The 16399-nt window shown below is 38.7% G+C and overlaps 1 protein-coding gene across 1 annotated transcript in view; it reads right to left on the bottom strand.

Annotated features, from left to right (window-relative positions):
- The window catches only part of fam20ca (FAM20C golgi associated secretory pathway kinase a), a 76721-nt gene that overhangs the window by 6697 nt on the left and 53625 nt on the right, over positions 1-16399 (bottom strand). The window contains exons 4-7 of the mRNA XM_056454402.1: positions 11317-11409; positions 5054-5169; positions 1584-1764; positions 682-791 (exon numbers count right to left, since the gene is read on the bottom strand). Of these exons, the coding sequence (XP_056310377.1) occupies positions 682-791; positions 1584-1764; positions 5054-5169; positions 11317-11409 (500 nt within the window). The remainder of the gene's footprint in view (positions 1-681; positions 792-1583; positions 1765-5053; positions 5170-11316; positions 11410-16399) is intronic.

The following is a 16399-nucleotide window of genomic DNA, read 5'->3' as shown; positions in this document are numbered from 1 at the left end:
CGCCCTAAAGAACTGATAGTCCCACCCTAAATGACTGACAGTTCCGCCCTAAAGGACTGACAGCCCCACCCTAAATAACAGACAGTCCCACCCTAAAGAACAGATAGCCCCACCCTAAAGAACTGATAGCCCCACCCTAAATGACTTACAGTCCCGCCCTAAAGGATTGATAGCCCTGCCCCAGATGACTGATAGCTCCACCCTAAATGACTTATAGCTCAACCCTAAATGACTGATAGTCCGGCCCTAAATTACTGATAGCTCCGCCCTAAATGACTGATAGCCACACTCAAAATTACTCATAGCTCCGCCCTTAATAACTGATATACCTGACCAAAATGACTGATAGTCCCGCCCTAAATTACCCATAGCTCCGCCCTAAATGACTGATAGCCTCGCCCTAAATGACTGATAGCCCCGCCCTAAATTACTGATAGCTCCGCCCTAAAGGCACCCTAAAGTGAAGAAAAGAGGGGAGGTAAGGGTATGACATTTGATTTTGAGGGCCAATGAATTTTTACAAAATACTGTAGTGCAGAGAGACACCGTTTATAACCAGCACCGCTATACACCTGCACAAATAAGAGTGCATTTGGATTTCATCCTGACTTTAATAAATAATGAGTTAACACTTCAGAATGAGAATGTATTTATCCACACACACACACACACAGCACTCACCCATGAGAAAGTCAAATATAGTCATGTCCATGATGTCCAGCAGTCGTGTGCCTCTGTCATACGGAGGAGTCTGTTTGACTTCATCACAGTAATCTGGATCCACTTCCCACCTAACAACACAACAAGAGACACAGAGAAACTCATATATATGAATGTGTTTAGCCCTCACAGATCTCTCTCTTACATTAATGCTTTCTCCAGGAGGCTTTACGGTAATACATGTGTGTGTATACACTAGAGCAGTGTTTCCCAACCCTGTTCCTGGAGGCACACCAACAGTACATATTTTGGATGTCTCTGTTATCTGACCCATTCACTTCAGGTGTTGGAGTCTCTTCTGATGTTATGATGAGTTGATTCAGGTGTGTTTGATTAGGGAGAGGTTGAACATGTGGACTGTTGGTGTGCCTTCAGGAACAGGGTTGGAAAACACAAATCTGATGAACTGATCATCTCAATCCAATCGGGCACCTTTGGGTGGAACTGGAGATCGGCCTCATGGACAGATCTGCAGCGACTGCGTGATGCTATAAAGTCAATATGGAGCAAAATCTCTGAGGAATATTTCCAGTATCTTGTTGAATCTCTGCCATGATGGATTAAGGCAGTTCTGCAGGCAAAAGGGTACTAGTAAGGTGTACCTAATAAAGTGGCCGGTGAGTGTATATCATCCATATTCACGAAGTAATGCATACAAATATTCATTTACTGCACTCACTTATAACCTCACCCAGTGTATATTCTCACACAGGACGGCCCATTGTTTTACAGCGCAGATAGGATTTCTCCGAGAGTACTAGTCTTTTTTTTTGCTGATAAAGCCAGACTGTAGCTTAATGAAGGTATGGGGTGGTGCGTGGAGACCTGAGATAAAGCGCAGGAGAAGAAAGAAAACGGCGTACTCAGCTTTCTTGCGCTTGTGGTAGGAGCGGCGCCAGGGGTTCCTCCAGGTCTTGCGTTTCGCTAGTGCCAAATCAGGAAGAAATGCGGCCAGCGAGCCCTCGATCTGGTCGGGTTTTCCGCATAGGGCATGCTCTGTGGAGCAGTAATACGAACACTCGCCGTAGAAGCAGATGTTGTTGGCTGGAAAAAGGAAAAGAGGAGGACAGCTGTTCATGCACTGCTTGTCTTGTTTTCAGAGATCAGGCAGGCATCAAAATGAAGTCAGTTTTTCTTTAAAACCAGCACAATAATCTGACAATAGGGTGAGCAGCTCTTATGTCAAACAGGAGAAACTGGATTATTCTGCTTATCACATTGGCTGATTATTCCAACAGGCTCATTATGGATACGTACCCCTGCATACATTTCTGGAGAGCGCGAAATACGTCTCAGGAGGGTTTTTTTTTTTTACGAGTAGCAGTGTGATGTGGCTGTATATCGGAACTGGTGGGAGGCGTGCGTTGGCTTGTGCCTTAGAGCCCCAGCAGTGCTGATATACAGCCACATGGCACTGCTACGAGTGTAATATTGCGTACAACAGTTCGACGGCATAATCGTGTGTATAAAAAAGAAAATCAAACTCGGAGAGTATCAAAACCCTTTTGTACGAGGATCTACTTTCTTCCGGCGTTCATTCACATCTGCAGCTGACGTCAGAACTAACTACTTCACCAACGTCACTGCAGAGCTAGTGTTTGAATGATTCTCTAGCGTAATGTCTAAAGTGATGACAGAACAGCTGATTTTGCTCACATTTTAAGGGTCACATTTTTTTGCTCAAACACTAAGGGCTTATCATGCGATCTCTGTCGCCATCTTGTGGCGGAACGTCAACCGTCTTTGCTCTGCTCAGTATGACAGGCTAAAGGCCGCCAAAATTATAAACAGTGTTGGGCAAGCTGCTTAAAAAATGTAGTGAGCTAAGCTATTAGCTACTCTACTTAAAATGTAGCTTAACTACACTAAAAGCTACCCCCTGGGAATTGTAGCAAGCTAAGCTAACAGCTACATGGCAAAAGTAGCGTAGCAACATCTAAGCTATTTTTGCCATTTTGATTTTTGAATCGAAGCAACTTAAATCAAAGTCAATCATATCTTAGAGGTCGATAAAACTGTCAAGGAAACATATGAGGCTGAATTCAGTTCAATTGTTTACTGTAAATAATATGCTGAACTAAACAGAAGCAAGTTATAGTATATCACAGCAAATTACAGCTAAAACAAAAATCCAATAAAAGCAGCTGTTACACATTTAAAATACTATAGTAATTTAGAGTAAAGGGAAATATTTTGACATAAGCATTATGAATATTGTATATATATTTACAACTCTTCATTAATAAACTACACTACATAATGCAGTAATTTATAGTAGTACTTACTATAAATTAGTAAAGTATTATTGAGCACAGCATCAGAGATTAAGTTATTGCATCTTAACATGTACGTCTCGAGGTATGCTCACGAAAAATCCTGCTTCAGAAATATCTCTCTCCCTCAGTCATCTTTCCATCAAGCAAGTTTCTCGTGTTAGCCTAATTTGGTTGGCGAGGACACCGACCAGAGGAGGCAGTAACGCACCAAAAAGTTTGTTGTCAACCACCGTAAAACAGGAAGAAGAAGAAATCACCATGCTCGCCATCATATGGATTTACTTTCATCAACTAGACACCGGCCTCACAGCCCTGTGAATGTCGGTGCCGACACTTATTGATCCGCGATTGGTAAATGTAGCTTTGTGGACGCTACTGCGCTACCTGACTAATAAAAGATCTTTGCTACTGAAAAACTATTTGATTTAGAAAGTCACGACGCTACTGAGAAATGTAGTTAATCTAGTAGAATCACTACTTGTAGCAACGCTACAACCCCAACACTGATTATAAAGATTTAAAATAGGCACTCTCCTTATAAATAAACTGCATATCTGCAATCTAAACTACATTCTCACTTAAAAAGCCTCAAAAGTACATGATGTTGTCCAACTGCAGGAATATTTGTCAAACTGTAGTGAGTTTATTGATTTGCTGTCAGTCTATGTGGGCGGAGTAATACACGAGTGAAGAGGCTATACGAGTGCTGTTAATGCAGAATATCACACGGCTATCAGCCAATCAGATTTGAGAACCAGACAGAACTGTTGAATATATATACATATATATATATATATATATATATATATATATATATATATATATATATATATATATATATATATATATATATATATATAATGAACAAATATTTTATACAATTTAGTCAAAGATATAAACAGCATGCACTAATATATTTTGAAAATATGAACTTTTATTTTGGATATATACTTTTATTTTACACTGAAAAAAATAATCAATCTTTGTATTTACTATATTTTTTTAAGGTAAGTGGTTGCAAACAATTGAAATGGGCTGAATTTAAGCAAACAAATGAAGTAGAATATTTCTAAATTAAATCTGTTACCTTAACAATCATTCATGAATATTTATTTTCCAATTTAGGGAAATGCGATATTGCAAGACACATCGTCATCTGAACTGCATCATTCCTCAATATCATGCGGTGCTATTTTTCAGGACATGTTTTTGGAATAGGTGACTTCTCCAGATGTGCCTTTATGTGACAGAGATCTAAAATGCCGGGATTCACCGAGGGCTCATTAAACGCTGCTGTTTAGCCAATGATGAATCATTGTGCATGACGCCTTCTTCAGATGCTTCCTGACACGGAAAAACACATTGGTCGTGAAAAGTGGCAGCAGAATGCTAATGATAGCCCTGCAGAGGCAGAATATGGCTTCATCCCAACACTTACATCATCTCAATGCTGGTAATTTAGTTGCTGCACGTGTGTTATTGCACGCTTGTTACGTCCCAATTAAAGACTGTAATTAGCCTAGCATTCTGGCTGCGTGTTGGTTTACTGCAAAATATGCTTTTCTTACTTAGATTTTAAGTCTTGTTTCTAGTCCGAATATCTCAAGAGTCTTAAATCAAGAAGCTTTTTCTAGACGAGCAAGAAATATTGTCTTGTTTTCAGAAATAACGAGTCAAAATCAAGTGAGTTTTTCCTAATTCAAGCTAAATAAACTACCAAGCAGAGTACATTGATGTCAAAATGAGAAGCTTGATTATTCTGCTTACCTCATTGGGTTATTTTGCTTGTTTTAAGGAAAAACTCACTTAGTTTTGACTCATTATTTCTGAAAACACAAGACGATATGTTAAGCTTGAAGTAATCTTTGTCTTTTGACACCACCAATGCATCTGGAAGTGTGTCAGTCACTAGCAGACTTGTGTCCGTCATGCACAGAAGTTTCTTGTGAGTTTTTGATGCAGTTTTTTGCGCTGAACTCTATATGCGTGAGAAGCCAACATTCAGGAAGCATGGCCTGATGGGATAGAAGAAAAGGCCACACGGCAGCCATTCATACCCGGGGAAACGAAGAATGTCCGCCAGAGCTTTTTGTCCCGGGTCACGTCTCGAATCTCCCGTGTCATGTTCACCAACCGGCCGGCCACCGGGGGAACTCTCCGGAAATCCAGGATTCTGCAAACAACCAAACAACAATCATTCATTTACAGATGTGACACCTTCAGTGTTTCTGCATTCAGACAGTTTCTGTGTTTGTGTGTTTTGGGTTTATTTACAGCTGTGAATCGCATTATGGGATGTCGATCTCTGCTCTGTCCACTTTTAATGTTGAAAATTCAACTCTACAGTTAAACAGAGTGACTTTTATTGACATTTTAGTCACTTAAAATATAATATCTAGTGAAATAAGTGTGTAAAATAGCAGAAAATGTACTAGTGGTTTATTACAAGGTGTTTGCAGTGTAATATACAACACCAACACAGATGATACAGCACTGCAGACTATTATAAATGTGCAGAAAAGTCTCTTTTTAACCACTTTTCAAGGATAAACATTTCTGGAAGAGAGATCAAGGTCCTGTAATGCAATTCAAAAGCAGAAATAAATAAAAACATGGATCACAAAATCATGAAAACTTGTAATTTATGGATCGAGTGCATTAAAGGGATAGTTCACCCCACAAGAAATGTATTTACTCACTATTTACTCTTGCTCAAGTTGTCCTAATCCAGGGATGGGCAAACTCGATCCTCGAGGGCCGGTGTCCCTGCAGAGTTTTGCTCCAACCCTAATCAAACACACCTGCTTGTAGCTTTCTAGTGATCTTGAAGACACTAATTAGGGTGTTCAGGTGTGTTTGATTAGAGTTGGAGCAAAACTCTGCAGGGACACCGGCCCTCGAGGATCAAGTTTGCCCATGCCTGTCCTAAACCCTTCGTTTCATTTAGTTTTTATTGCAGATTCCAAGTTTACATTCTGATGTATGGTACATTGGGTTTTCCACACTGGCCACAAACTTTTGGATGAACTTTATTCTCACAATAAAAGGAAGGTCATCAAAATCGGTTACCTGTTAATTCATTCATTTACTTTAACTTGTGTTTCAACCTCAGCCCTGGACATTTGGGGTCGTAACAGAAAACAAAGGATAAGCAGCCGATTCCAACGTTATCACTCGACTGAATGGGAGTTGGGCGTCACGGTGGCGCAGTGAGTAGCATGATCGCCTCACAGCAAGAAGGTCACTGGTTCGAGTCCCAGCTGGGGTCAGTTGGCATTTTAGTGTGGAGTTTGGATGTTCTCCCCGTGTTGGCGTGGGTTTCGTCCGGGTGCTCCGGTTTCCCCCACAGTCCAAACACATGCGCTATAGGAGAATTGATCAACTAAATTGGCCATATGAGTGTGTGAATGAGTGTGTACGGGTGTTTCCCAGTACTGGGTTGCAGCTGGAAGGGCATCTGCTGTGTAATACATTTGCTGGAATAGTTGGCGGTTCATTTGGCCATTTCGTTCATTTTCAACCCCTGATAAATAAAAAGGGACTAAGCCGAAAGAAAATGAATGAATGAAAACAAAAAAATTCAGGGCCATGTAATTAAATAACGGAAAGGATGGGGTAAGCGAAATAATCTTCGAAATAACATTATTTCACCTCATTAACAGATTATTTTGCTTGTTTTAAGGAGAAACTCACTTTATTTTGACTCATTATTTCTGAACAAAGACAACATGTTAAGCTTTTCTAGAAATGCTTCTTGATTGAAGACTTTTGAGATATTTGGACTAGAAACAAGACAAAAACTTTAAGTAAGAAAATCAATTTTTTTGCCGTGTGTGTGTGTGTGTGTGTGTGTGTGTGTGTGTGTGTGTGTGTGTGTGTGTGTGTGCGTGTGTGTGTGTGTGTGTGTGTGTGTGTGTGTGCAGTGGTCCATCTTGGAGAAAATGCTGCGGTTTGAACATTTCCAACACCAAACCTCCAAGGAAACTCAAGCCTCTCATGTGAAACCACTCAGGGGTCGCAAGATGCAAAGTCACACACAGACGACAAAGAGTCCAGTGTGGAAACAGCGCATTCGAGGAACAGACACTGGTGTAACGTCACTGGATTGAAACAGACCAGGGCGATGGTGTAGAGACCAAACCTTACTGACAAACCTTACTTTGACACATATTTTGGGGAAATGCTTTGAAAGTTTTCCAAAACGCAACAGTACACTCTAATCGACTCCCCTTTGGTGATGTTGGGGGCTGTTTTTGCCCCATTGACTCCCATTATAATCACATTTTTAGACTGCAAAGCCAGACAGCATATAATCATGCATTCTTGATTGGTGCTGGTTTTCCATGTTGGGAGGAGGGACAATTTGTCATTTTTAGTGCTGATCATCAGTTTCAGTGCAAAATAGCTTAGTTCATGCCTTCTACATGGAGTGTAGTGTAGATAGTAGTTTTGATAGACCATTGGCTATGTTTTAATTGGACTTTGGGTAGTTCTGATAGGACATTGAGCTAGTTTTGGTTGACCATTAGACTAGTTTTGATTGGTGATTCAGCTCATTTTTGTTGATGACTGAGCTAGCTTTATGTGGCCATTGGCTAGTTTTGAATGGCCATTTGCTAGACTTGATAGTCCATAGGCTAATTTTGATTGGCCATTGGCTAGCTTTGTTTGGCCATTGGGCTAGTTTTGGTTGACCATTGAGCAGCTTTGAATGGCCAGTGCCTAGTTTTGATTGGTCATTGAGTTAATTTTGATTGGTCATTGAGCTAGTTTTGGTTGACCATCTAACTAGCATTAAATGGCCATTGCCCAGTTTTGAATGGCCATTGGCTAGTTTTGATTGGACATTGGGTAGTTTTGATTGGCCATTGAGCTAGTTTTGATTGGACAAAGGGTAGATTTGATTGGCCACTGAGCTAGTTTTGGTTGACCATTGAACTAGCATTAAATGGCCATTGCCTAGTTTTGAATGGCCATTGGCTAGTTTTGTTTGGCCATTGGGCTAGTTTTGGTTGACCATTGAGCAGCTTTGAATGGCCATTGGCTAGTTTTGATTGGTCATTGGGTAGTTTTGATTGGTCATTGAGCTAGTTTTGATTGGACATTGGGTAGTTTTGATTGGCCATTGGGCTAGTTTTGGTCTACCATTGAACTAGCATTAAATGGTCATTGCCTTGTTTTGAATGGCCATTGGCTAGTTTTGTTTGGCCATTGGGCTAGTTTTGGTCGACCATTGAGGTAGCTTTGAATGGCCATTGGCTGGTTTTGAATGACAATCGGCTATTTTTTATTGGTCATTGAGGTAGTTTTGCTTGGCCATTTGCTAGTTTTAATTGGCCATTGAGCTAGTTTTGATTGGACAGTGGGTAGTTTTAATTGGCCATTGAGCTAGTTTTGATTGGACAGTGGGTAGTTTTGATTGGCCATTGAGCTAGTTTTGGTCTACCATTGAACTAGCATTAAATGGTCATTGAACTAGCATTAAATGGCCATTGGCTAGTTTTGGTTGACCATTGAGCAGCTTTGAATGGTCATTGAGCTAGTTTTGATTGGACATTGGGTAGTTTTGATTGGTCATTGAGCTAGTTTTGATTGGACATTGGGTAGTTTTGATTGGCCATTGAGCTAGTTTTGGTCTACCATTGAACTAGCATTAAATGGCCATTGCCTAGTTTTGAATGGCCATTGGCTAGTTTTGATTGAGCTAGTTTTTGATTGGCCATTGAGCTAGTTTTGATTGACCACTGGCTAGTTTAGACTAGATATTGGCTAGTTTTGATTGGACACTGGGTATTTTTGATTGGCCATTGAGCAATACACTCTGGGCAAATTGAAATATTCTCATGGGACACTCTGGGCAAAGAGACCTTTGCACACGTATCTTGATATGTCTGAGAAAATCAGAGAATGTCTTGTTTTAAGAAATAATGAGCCAATGGGGGAAGCAAAGTAATCGTATGTCAAAAGAGAAAACTAAATTATTTTGCTTACCCCATTGGCAGATTGTTTGTTTTAAAGACAAAAAACACACTTGATTTTGACTCTTTATTTCCGAAACAAGACAATATGTTTTGCTTGTCTGGGAAATTCTTCTTGATTTAAGAGTTGTTTAAATACTTGGACAAGAACCATGTCTAAAACTTGAAGTTAGAAAGGAGTCTCGCTATTAATCATCCTCTCAGCCAACAATAAATTGGCATTATATCATACAGTGCTTTTTCCTTCTCCTAACTAAAACCCACCATGCACAAAACAGCAGCAAGAAATGGCGTGAGTCTCAAGCTCAATTACTCCACAAAGCCTCTTTCTCTGTGGGGTTTCTTGTTAAAGTCAGCGGGAGATTCTTCGTCTTCTGGCTCCTCACACACACCTTGTTACTTTCGGAGCAGCTGTAAAGTGTGTATCGACTCTAAGTGCTTTTCAGGCCCTTGTCCAAAAGTCTTGAGTGACATGCGCAGAGCGGCGAGGGTTTAATAAGAGTCGGTTTGGCTTTCTGACATCACAATGGCACGAACCTCCCGTGTGTGAATGCGAGATGTAGAGATGTGTTTCTCTATGTGTGAGTGTGTGCTTATGGCTTCATTTCACCAGATCACATCCATTGGGAGTATCGGAGTGTTTTCAGTGGGATTTCAGTGGGATGAAGCCAAACTGAAGCTGTCCACAAGGGGGATTTCCTCTGAAAGGCTACTGGACGGGCAGTCTAACAGGTTAACAAACTGTAAGACAGACTTGCACGCTGCAGTTTTGTCTTGATTGTAGTCCAAAAAATTAAAGAATACTTAAATCAAGAAGCTTTTCTAGATGAGTAAAACATTTCATCTTGTTTTGAGAAATGTTATGTCAAAGTCAAGTGAGGTTTTCCATAAAACAAGCTAAAAAATCTGCCAATGGGGTTAGTAAATAATGTAATTTCAAAGCAAAAACAAGGTTATTCTGCTTACCCCATTTGATTGGTCATTGGCTAGTTTTGATTGGTCATTTAACAAATGTTCACTGATCAATAGCTAGTTTTGATTGGACATTGGGCAGTTTTGATTGGCTATTGAGCTAGCTTTGAATGGCCATTGGCTAGTTTTGATTGGTCGCTGGCTAGTTTTGATTGTTCATAGAGCTAGATTTGAGTGGTCAATGAGCTTGTTTTGGTTGACCATTAGGCTAGTTTAGATTTGTCACCGGGCTAGCTTTGATTGGTAATTGAGCTAGTTTTGGTTGACTATTTGGGCTAGCTTTAAATGGCAATAGGCTAGTTTTGATTGAACATTGGACAGTTTTGATTGGCCATTGAGGTCATTTTAATAGGTCATTGGCTAGTTTTGATTGGTCATTGGCTAGTTTTATTTGGTAATTGAGCTAGTTTTGGTTCACTAGCTTTGGCAACAGTAACTCAAATAAGCACTCGTTACAACCGAGGTCTGCAGAAGAGCATCTCTGAACACACAACACGTCCAACCTTGAGGCGGATGGGCTACAGCAGCAGAAGACCACACCGGGTGCCGCTCCTGTCAGCTAAGAACAGGAAACTGAGGCTACAATTCACACAGGCTCACCAAAACTGGACAATAGAAGATTGGAGAAACGTTGCCTGGTCTGATGAGTCTCCATTTCTGCTGCCACATTCGGATACTCGGCTCACAATTTGGCCTCAACCACATGAAAGCATGGATCCATCCTGCCTTGTATCAGCGGTTCAGGCTGCTGGTGGCGGTGTAATAGTGTGGGGAAGATTTTCTTGGCACACTTTGCATCCATTAGTACTAACTGAGCATGGTGTCAATGCCACAGCCCACCTGAGTATTGTTGCTGACCATGTCCATCCCTTTATGAGCACAGTGTCTCCATCTTCTGATGGCTACTTCCAGCAGGATAACGCACCATGTCATAAAGCACCAATCATCTCAGACTGGTTTCTTGAACATGACAATGAGTTCACTGTACTCAAATGGCCTCCACAGTCACCAGAGCTCAATCCAATAGAGCACCTTTAGGATGTGGTGGAACGGGAGATTGGCATCATGGATGTGCAGCCGACAAATCTGCAGCAACTGTGTGATGCTATCATGTCAATATGGAGCAAAATCTCTGAGGAATATTTCCAGTAGCTTGTTAAAACTATGACACGAAGGATTAAGGCAGTTCTGAAGGCTGGTACTAGTAAGGTGTACCTAATAAAGTGGCCGGTGAGTGTATACACTCTATATTTCTCACAAAAATCCAGCTATGGAAGAAAACGGGTCAACTACACATGAACACACCGTGGCTACAAAATGTGCTGAGGAATTTATGCTTCATAATATTCAGTTTTTACGTTCGGTCTTACTTGTCCAGGTGAAATGCAGCGATCTCAGCATTGTGTCGCTCAAAGTCAGAGAAGTAGAAGAAGTCTGGGGGCGTCTCCTGTTCTCTGGTTTGTCTAGAGGAAAGAGAGAGAGAAAGAAAAAAAACAAGACGGATGTTAGCTACAGTTAGCATACAAACATTAGGAGAAATAACTGTTTTTCATTCACCAGCCAGAGTGCTGCTACAGTACAGTACTCCACAGACAGTATGGGATATAATGATACACACATAGCCCAGTATGCTACATAAACGATAATGTACATCTAGCTGGTTGTTATCGCTAACCCTTTTATCATGATTGCAACATTCCTGTTATTCCCAGATAACAACCGCTGAATAACACTGCTGAACTACACACACACATATTGTATTCATAACACTGCATGTTGCATATAGCATGTATTAAACATGTTCTTAAAAATCACACTGGCTATATTTAGAATAACACACCGTCATACCGTATACTGGTAGCTGATATATATTCGTCTGTTGGTAGCGCTATGCTAGCTCTGGTTAGAAATGAGACTAGCTGACAAACAAATCGCTCATTGACACTTGGTTGAACCAGCAGCTAAAGAGATGTGTGTGTGTGTGTGTGTGTGTGTGTGTGTGGCTACAAGGTTGAATCAGCAACTAAAGCCATGTATGTATTTACATTACATTTGTTTTATATTTTTTTTATGAATGTATTTTTATGTTTTATATATTGTTATTTAATTTTTTGTTTAATATTTTCTTATTTCTTTTCTTTTCTTTTTTATGATATATTTTTATTTTTAATATCTTATTTTTTTATTTTATTTCTAGTGTTTTTTGATTTTACTTTTTGTTGAATTTTTAATGTAATTTATTATTAATATATGTTTTTTTATTACTTTTTTATTTTTATATTTTATATATTTTCCAGTATTTTTAGTTATTCATTCTTTTTTCTTTTCTTTCTTATTTCTTTTCATTTTATTTCTTTTCTTTTCTTTTTTTAGTATTTTATTTTTTAGAATTTTATTTTTATATTTTATTTTATTTTTAACATTTCATTTTTATTTATTTGCTTTTATTTAATTTTTTGTATTTTATTTTTATTTTATTATATTTTATTACATTTTATTTTTAGTATTTTATTTTATTATATTATATTTTATTTAAAATTTTTATTTAATTTTTTGTATTTTTAATGTATTTTATTTCACTATTATTTTTTATTTTACTTTTAGTATTTTATTTTAATTTTTTTAATATAATATATTTTGTGTTTTTATTTTATTATTAAGATTAACATATTTAATTTTATTTATAGCATGTTATTATAACAATATATTTTTTTCTTTTTAGCATTTTATTTTAATTTTTAATATATTTAATTTTTATATTTATTTTTGTTATTATTAATATTTTCTTAATTGTATTTATTCGTTTATTTAATTTTTATTTTTATTTTAATTTTTTAATGTTATTTTTTAATATTTTATTTTTATATAACATTTAATGTATTTTTTATAATAATATTTTCTTTTATTCTATTTTATTTTAATGTTATTTTTAGTATGTTATTATGACAATATTTTTTCTTTTTAGTATTTTATTGAAATTTATTTATTTTATTTTATTTATTTATTTTCACAATTAGGTCTGTAGTGTAATAGTTCATCTAATTTAACATTAGGTAACATAATATTAGAGAACATTTCTTCCGAGCATTCACTGTCTGAATAAGATCTGTTTTGCTGTGCAGATGGATATAAAGGACACTTGGGTCATTTCCTGATTGACTCATAGCTTTCTGGGTCAAAAGTCTCACCCCTCATTCCCTCTCTAGAGAGTTGGCCTGAATCAGCAGAACATTTTAGGCCTCATCTGGCAAATAAAAATCCATTAGTTCCCTTTTGATCCGGGAAATTGAGTGGATTTAAGATGGGAAAAGGCTTGCTTTGTCCCTCAAATGAAAATATATGAAGTCCCACACACAGAAAGTCTTTTTCATTAGTGTTTAGAGGGAGGGGAAGAGGATATAAGCTGCACTTAGAGTTAATGGCTGGATGAAAATGGGAATTTGGGGACAGAAAGTTAATGTAATAACTTCTGATATTGAACTTTGGTGACTGGAGTTTCTTTAAAGAGCAAGAAAAATCTCTAGATCTCTTTAATATCTTAGTTTCCTGGACCGCAATGCAAATATATGGCGATGGATTATTATTCTGATGTCAAAATAAGAGTCCTGTGATCTCACGTATTCTCATCTGGGGTTCAAAAGAAAAAATAAAGAGCTCAATTGTTGGTCAAAACTGTTATTTTAAAAAGTATTGAAGTTTTAAAGTCAAAATTTCTTATTATATAAACCAGTAAACGATTCACTGATTAGTTCAGGTGATCCGTTCACAGTGAGTCTCCTGTAAATGATTCACTGATTAAAATGATCTGTTCAGAGTGAATCTCCAGTAAACGATTCAGTGGTTCATATGATCTGTTCAGAGTGAATCTCCAGTAAATGATTCAGTGGTTCAGATGATCTTTTCAGAGTGAATCTCCGGTAAATGATTTGATGGTTCAGATGATCTGTTCAGAGTGAATCTCTAGTAAATGATTCAGTGGTTCAGATGAACTGTTCAGAGTGAATCTCCAGTTAATGATTTACTTGTTCAGATGATCTGTTCAGAGTGAGTCTCCGGTAAATGATTCAGTGGTTCAGATGATCTTTCCAGAGTGAATCACCGGTAAATGATTAAATGGTTCAGATGATCTGTTCAGAGTGAATCTCTAGTAAATGATTCAATGGTTCAGATGATCTGTTCAGAGTGAATCTCCAGTAAATGATTCAGTGGTTCAGATGATCTGTTCAGAGTCAGTCTCCAGTAAATGATTCAGTGGTTCAGATGATCTGTTCAGAGTGAATCTCCGGTAAATGATTCAATGGTTCAGATGATCTGTTCAGAGTGAATCTCTAGTAAATGATTCAGTGGTTCAGATGAACTGTTCAGAGTGAATCTCCAGTTAATGATTTACTTGTTCAGATGATCTGTTCAGAGTGAACCTCCAGTAAATGATTCAGTGGTTCAGATGATCTGTTCAGAGTGAATCTCTAGTAAATGATTCAGTGGTTCAGATGAACTGTTCAGAGTGAATCTCCAGTTAATGATTTACTTGTTCAGATGATCTGTTCAGAGTGAGTCTCCGGTAAATAATTCAGTGGTTCAGATGATCTTTTCAGAGTGAATCACCGGTAAATGATTCAATGGTTCAGATGATCTGTTCAGAGTGAATCTCCAGTAAATGATTCAGTGGTTCAGATGATATGTTCAGAGTGAATCTCTAGTAAATGATTCAATGGTTCAGATGATATGTTCAGAGTGAATCTCTAGTAAATGATTCAGTGTTTCAGATGAACTGTTCAGAGATGACACGTACAAAGTGCGAATGTCAATCAAAGAGTTCTGATTATAAAAAATACAATTAATTCACATTTACCATTATAGGCTGTAGATATTCACACACCGCTGACACACACACACACAACTGTGCTTAACCCCCTTATAAGAGTGATTTTTACATAACACTCCTGTCAGTTAATGCACTTTACATGCAACAAGCATATGGCAAAACGAATAAGCAAACAAATGCAAACGCACCAGGCTTTATATCCCGGCTGAAGGCTTTGATAAGCGGAGCAGTCAACACATGATAATGCAGATGACAAATCATCACGGTGTAACCACCTGAAGCTGTCACATCTCCACAGCACGCATCACTTCAGCAGCAATCACTTCAACTTTAATGCAAACAGAAACGCTGGTCATGTTCCATCACGCCGCCAACGACGTGGTTTATATGTAATTACACACTCTTACATGTAAACGCTGCACAAGTGTGTGTTTTGCTGAAGTGTGTGTGCACTGAACCCAAAGAAGCTCTAAGAAAAAGAAGACATTTGTGTTAAGATGTTATTTCTTAAGAGTTTTTGTCTTGTTTCTCGTCCAAATATCTAAAAATTCACAAATTATAAAGCATTTTATAGACGAGCATCTAATATTGTGTTGTTTTCAGAAATAATGAGTCCAAATGAAGTGAGTTTTTACTTGAAACTAGCTAAATAATCAACGGGGGAAGCAAATTAAAAGTGTTTTCACTTTGAAATAAGATTATTTTCATAGGCGTCACAGTGGTGCAGTGGGTAACACGATCGCCTCACAGCAAGAAGGTCACTGGTTCGAGTCCGTGTTGGTGTGGGTTTCCTCTGGGTTCTCCGGTTTCCCCCACAGTCCAAACACATGCGCTATAGGGGAATTCAAGAGTTCAGACTTAGCTGATGATTGATTATGAAGTGTGTTTTGCATGCTGTCCCGGGAGAGAGCCCTGAGCTCCTTAGATCCTCGAGCCCAGGGCTCCCCCCCCATTGCAGGGCGAGAGGGGAGTCCGAGTTCAGGTAGGTCTCGAGAGCTCCCCCGGCTTGATATATTGAAAGTAGATTATGAATGCTATGGAGCTGTCAATTAATTTTGTCAATTTACTTATGATACTTATTTTGGGTCTGTGGGAGGAGACCGGAGAGCCCGGAGAAAACCTACACAAACACTGGGAGAACATGCAAACTCCACACAGAAATGCCGACTTGGCCAGGTAGTGTCTGAGCCAGTGACATTCTTGCTGTGAGGCAATGATGCTAACCATTATGCCAGTGGACAGCGCTGTCACCTCACAGCAAGAAGGTCTCTGATTCGAGCATCAGCTGGGTGACTTGGCATTTCTGTGTGGAGTTTGCATGTTCTCCCCGTGTTGGAGTGTGTTTTCCCCCACAGTCCAAGCACATGCGCTATAGGTGAATTGAATAAACTAAATTGACCGTAGTGTATGAGTGGGTGTGAATGCAGGAGTGTATGGGTGTTTCCCAGTGTTGGGTTGCAGCTGGAAGGGCATCCGCTGGTCATATGGTGGGTAAGTTGTCGGTTCATTCCGCTGTGGCGACCACAAATTAATAAAGAGACTAAGCCGAAAAGAAAATGAATGAATGAATTGGCTGTAGTGTATGTGAGTCTGTGCAAGAGTGTGTGGGTGTTTCCCAATGTTGGATT

This window comes from Danio aesculapii, chromosome 3 (genome assembly GCF_903798145.1).
Source record: "Danio aesculapii chromosome 3, fDanAes4.1, whole genome shotgun sequence".
NCBI classification, from domain to species: Eukaryota; Metazoa; Chordata; class Actinopteri; order Cypriniformes; family Danionidae; genus Danio; species Danio aesculapii.
This window is presented reverse-complemented; position numbering and strand designations above follow the sequence as displayed.